Raw genomic sequence first — 5740 nt, 5'->3', positions numbered from 1 at the left:
CTTATGTACCTAATTTATTTGATATTTCGCAGGTGATGCCGAAACAAATTAATGAGATGTTGCCAGACCGTTACCGAAAATTAACGCGCGTCTGCGCACGCTCAGTGCCTCCCCGTTATAACAGAGCCGCGCAGTTACACCCTGCCCACATGCCGCACCCCGCGACTCGCACTGCGTTAGCTATAGCAGCCGCTAAGAGCATCGCACAATAATTATATATATTGCAAGCGGTCTGTCTTTACATCATGGCTTCACAGACGATTCACGCATCGGCGAACGTCGTTACCGACGAACGAGGTTCATCGTTTCGGACGCCGAGAAAAGCGTGACGGAACCGCCGCCGCACGGCGACGACGTCGGCGACGTCGGCGACACGTCGATCCGCGCCAAGATGAATCGTCTGGCGGAGACGACGACGATGCACGGCGTCGCAACATCAGACGGTCGCGAACGCGACGCCCGTCGCTACGGTGGTCGCTGCGCGTGTCGGCGCCATCGTGCTCTTCTTCATCCAGAGCGGCATGCAGCTGCGTCGCTACATCAACAACCCCGTCGAGACGACGTCGGCCGTGAGACTGCGCAGCCACGTACAGCTTCCGTCGCTCACCGTCTGCAACCGGAACCGGTTCGTCGGACGGCCTACTCGCGGTTCGTCATGCGCTACTACAACCTCTCTGACACGGACGTCGTCGACAAGTTGGGAAGCAACGTCGACGAGCTGTACTGAGGACTGAGTGAGGAGGAGCGTTGAGATGGGCCATCAGTTAAAGGACGTCATCGTGCAGGCGTACCTGCCCGGTCTGAACGCGTTCGAGATCAAAGACGCTGAACATAACGGAGAGTTTCAGCGTGAGCGATGATTTACCGTGCTACGGTGACACGTACATGCACACGCGCGACAGTGTACGCACAGACACACCGCGTGCTGTGACACGCACATACACACGCGTGCTGTTGACACGCACATACACACGCGCCGACGGTGACACGCCATACACACACGCGCGCGTGACACACACATACACACACGCGCGGTGACACGCACATATACACGCGCGCGGCGACACAAACATATACACACGTGCGCGCGTGACACACACATACACACGCGCGCGGTGACACGCACATACACACGTGCGCGTGACACACACATACCACGTGCGCCGGTGACACACACATTACACACGCGCGCGGTGACACGCACATACACACGCGCACAGTGACACGTACATACACGCGCGCGCGGTGACACGTACATACACATTCGCGCGGTGACACGCACATATACACACGTGGCGCCGCGCCATCGAAGGCACATGATACTTTACGATGCTTCACGATACACACCACGCTATGTTATATGGGCGTTTAATTTCGTCAGAGCTCTGAATATTATATGCGACATTTCCGCACACGCACGCACACAGGCAGTCACGCAGGCACTCATGTTTGTACACATGCATAGACAGCCCACACACGTAACGCACGCCTCACGGGCACGCACGCACGCACGCACGCACGCACGAACACTCTAAACATCACACACACACACACACACACACACACACACACACACACACACACACACACACATAGCACACCACACACACACACACACACACACACACACACAACACACACACACACACACACACACACACACACACACACACACACAATACATGTATTTCAAATGAATATTCGTAATTTCTTCAAATATCACTTATCTAATAATTGCCACGCCATTGTTCGACTTCTCGGACAAAAATAGCATTCCAATGAATAATTAAACACATTTAGATTGCATTATCTTCGAGCATTTACAACCGTACACCGTGAAATTGACCTGTACTGTACTGTGTGTTTGTACTGTGACAACAATACATTCTCGTTACTAATTCTGTGGCTATTTGCTTAAAGAACGTCTACGTCGGTCAAGTACGGTAACTGCTTTACGCTAAACTCGGGCTTGACTGACAACGGCCACAAGTTTCCCCTCATCAACATAACGCTAGAGGACGCTGCCGGCGGGGTTGTCATCGAGCTGAGAGGGGGCGAAAGCGATTCCCGCGGTGTTTGACGCCGATGGTAAGACAGCGGATTCCTACTGCTGGTGCAAGCCCCTGGGCAGATGGTGCACATGGAGACGGCGACGTTCGTTGCGCCCGAGACAAGCACACACGTGTCCTTCCAGCGGACACTGATCGAGCGGAAGAAGCGACCCGAACAGGACTGCATAATGGCGGAGGAGGTGAACAAAGCCGGAGTTTACCACGACGTGTTCGCCGAAGTCTACGGCACGGACTACACCGTGCGCTCGTGCCTCAAGACCTGCTCGCAGAAGAAGGCCGTGAAAATCTGCGACTGCTACATGCTGAGCACCGAAATACCGCTGACCGACGCCATGTTGGGAAACGCTCGAAGCGCCGCCTCGGTGTCGCGGTGCAACGGCACGGAGCTGAACGCATGCGTACTGCGCATCATCAACGGCACCTACGATAGCGACCCCTGTCTGTGTCCGCCGCCGTGTCACGAGGTGCAGACGGAGGCAGTCGTTACGTCAGCGCCGATGACGACGCTCGTGTCAGCCAGTGAAAACGAGCAGCTGTTGGAATTGCTTAAGACAGCTGGCGTTAGCGTCGACGTGATGGAACGTTATGAAGCCCGAGGCATCGTCGTTTCTTCTCCTGCCTTTGCTGTGGATACATATAGCCGCCTCTATATTCGCTTTCGCGACACGTTTGACCGGGAAATACGGGAGGAGTTCGCATTCACGAGCTCCGACCTCGGCGCTAACATAGGCGGCTTACTCGGTCTCTATATCGGCTTGTCGATTCTCACGGTGTACGAAGTCATCGAGTTTTTGTACGATATCTGCGTGTTACTCGTGAGAAAGGCGAAGCCTAAGTCAGTGAAAATTTAAAGCTGAGAAATCACTTCAGTAGGACGCGGCGGCGAGAATGATTTCGCCTATACATAAAATAGCCGGAGGAAACTGAAGTATTTATTACGTGTTATAGTTTTTATGGCTACTTGCCACAGATAACGCAACGCTTACTGACGGTTCACGCGTTCATGGCTCACGGTTACAGTCACGGTCACGGTCACGGTCACGGGTACAGTCACGGTCACAGTCACGGTCACAGTCACGGTTACAGTCACGGTCACAGTCACGGTCACGGGTACAGTCACGGTCACAGTCACGGTCACGGTTCACGGACTGCTTCACGGTTCTAAAGAGCGCTCGCAAGCAAATCTCATGAGAATTTCCCGAGAAGAGGAGCGTCAGAGAAAGAGAAAGTCAGAATTCAATGCCTAGCTGTCATGTCGCACACGTCGGTGCATATTTCGCCGAGCTAGAGGAGGCATACAACAGTAAGCCTCCGCAAATTGTCCTTGCACTATTTCTCAAGAAAAGACCCTTTTTTGATTTTTTTCGCTTAAATTCGGCACTACAGTGCAATAATTTGCATTGCGCAAGTTAGATGCCTCGTGGACGTCTAGAAAGCATTAGAAGTAAAATTGGTATTGTCGTGTAGTTGTGACATTCCGTCAGGTGGCGTAGCCATGGTGACCGGTTGGTAATTTTTATGTTTGAAATGTGTTCGGATTACTTTGCAGAAATTCGCATCATAGAGCTGGCATAGTATAGAGCATGAATCTGTAATAGAGCATGAATCTGTAGTTATTTAACATGAATAAAGTGTATGTTGTGTATGCGAAGAAACAGTGTGAGTATTTTTAATTAATTTCTGTTCGATGCTTATTTAGGCCTGCTGCCTATGGACGCCGTCTACTGTTGTACACCACCTAGACCTACAACCGCGAGGTGTACGGAGAGCACTAATATACCTTATCCTTTATGTCCTAATGGTCGCCATGTGTGTTGATTGCTTTGTAATAGGCTGGATTTACGGGCGATGTCATTGATCACGTCAACACAGATAAATGCTATCCTACTTAGTATTTATATCTCGCCCAGAGAGACTCCGCTAGATCTTACGTGTTAAAGATACAGATATTACTAGCAATTAAAACTAATATTTACGGATTTTCTAAGGTAATATTGGAACGTTTAAAGCAGACTACAACAAGCAAATACAACTTTCAGAAGTAATATAATTACTCATTTTTGAGTTCACTCAACACGGACGTTTATTTTAGGTGACTGTTAGCGTTTGATCTTGTTGATTATATAGGTAAAATGTCTGTTGATTGCTTTGTAATAGACTGGATTTACGGGCGATGCCACGAACCTCGATAACGTCAACGCTGATAAATGCTATCCTACATATCGTAATCGTAATCGTAATCGTAATTTAATCATAATCATAATCGTAATCGTAATCATAATCTAATCATAATCATAATCATATAACTATGAATATAGAACCATGACCATATAATCACAATAATGTACACAACCGTAATCATAATTATAACTATTATCATAACCAACCTGTTACCGTAGCCATAGAGTTAACCCTAACCATATAACCATACCTATTACGATATCCGTAACGTAGCCAACCTACTAAAATATTTATTGTGAAACTGCACATTTGGAAACAGCAACCCTGAAACAGCAAGTGCTCTATATAAACGAGTAATAGGAATAAAACATGACCCAACTCAAAAAGTCAAATAACATTCTATTACCTAAATGATAAAAGGTTGGAACAATTAAGCTAATAGTCACACGATATTAACACAGGTCATGCGATATCAATATAAATATCATTCTATGAAATGTTGTTATAATTACATTATTAAAATTAACATGATATGAATGCAGAACTACTGAGCATAACATGCCACATTACTTATAATAATATTCTAGACTAGGCATACGATATTGGTACAACCATATGATAAAAATGCTCTAAAAGCAATATCTAGAACATGACTGCCGATATTATTATTACAACATTCCATTACACATGCAGCAGAGAAATTGTGATTATATTTATAGTACGAACGCGGAAATAATTAGCACGTGATATATTACACATCTTACTACTATCTTTATTCCAAGGCAGGTGATTTCGGCCCGTCATGATGCCGTCATCAGGTATCCACGATGTGATGAATGGAATTAATAATAGTTTCATCGTGGATAATAGTAGCGTGCGTCGTCATTGGTATAGTGACATATTGTTAACGACATAAATAATATGTTTCAATAAAATATAATTTAAGTGTAATATTGGTCGCTACACTTCCCCCGCGGCCATAAGACTCCGTTCTCGTAGCAATCGCCCGCGTATTTAACTCGTTAGAACGCGCAGCATCCTAAACGTCTCTCCGTTTGCGTAACGTATCGCAGTGGCATCGCCGAGTACCTGTAGCGAACAATATAAATATACAATAGTAGAGAAAATGCGCGGAATACCCGTACAGTGCTGATAATCAGGGGCCGGCTTGCGAAATTTTTTTTCCCACGAGAGTTCCGGACCCCAGCCAATCAGCGCACTCCATTCACTCGACTACCTCGAAGCAACAATGCAAAATTTATACAACCTAACCCTAACCCTAAACCTAACCCTAACCCTAAACCTAACCCTAAACGTAACCCTAACACTAACTATAATACAACCAGGTCCGTCTTATATACGCGCCATATATTACAAAACACTATCTGTGGTGGGTCCGGAACTCTCGTGGGAAAAAAAATTTCGCGGCCGGCTTCACGAAGCGTACTTAACTTAAGTATGATTAAATCACTAATCATACTTAACTT

At 47.1% G+C, this 5740-nt stretch overlaps 1 protein-coding gene across 1 annotated transcript; it reads left to right on the top strand.

The window, feature by feature from the left end:
• Positions 1–2131: 2131 nt before the first annotated feature.
• Positions 2132–2923, top strand: LOC106815659 (amiloride-sensitive sodium channel subunit beta-like). Its single transcript, XM_014820156.1, has one exon. The coding sequence runs from the start codon at positions 2132–2134 to the stop codon at positions 2921–2923; it is 792 nt and encodes a 263-aa protein (XP_014675642.1).
• The last annotated feature ends 2817 nt before the right edge of the window (positions 2924–5740 follow it).

The sequence above is a fragment of the Priapulus caudatus genome, unplaced genomic scaffold, assembly GCF_000485595.1.
Source record: "Priapulus caudatus unplaced genomic scaffold, Priapulus_caudatus-5.0.1 Scaffold1171, whole genome shotgun sequence".
NCBI classification, from domain to species: Eukaryota; Metazoa; Priapulida; class Priapulimorpha; order Priapulimorphida; family Priapulidae; genus Priapulus; species Priapulus caudatus.
The sequence above is the reverse complement of the archived record's forward strand: the minus strand, read 5'-3'. Positions and strand labels throughout refer to the sequence as shown.

Bases quoted from the DNA above. Each gene is read 5' to 3' on its own strand.
- LOC106815659 (XM_014820156.1), top strand. From the start codon at position 2,132: ATGGTGCACATGGAGACGGCGACGTTCGTTGCGCCCGAGACAAGCACA.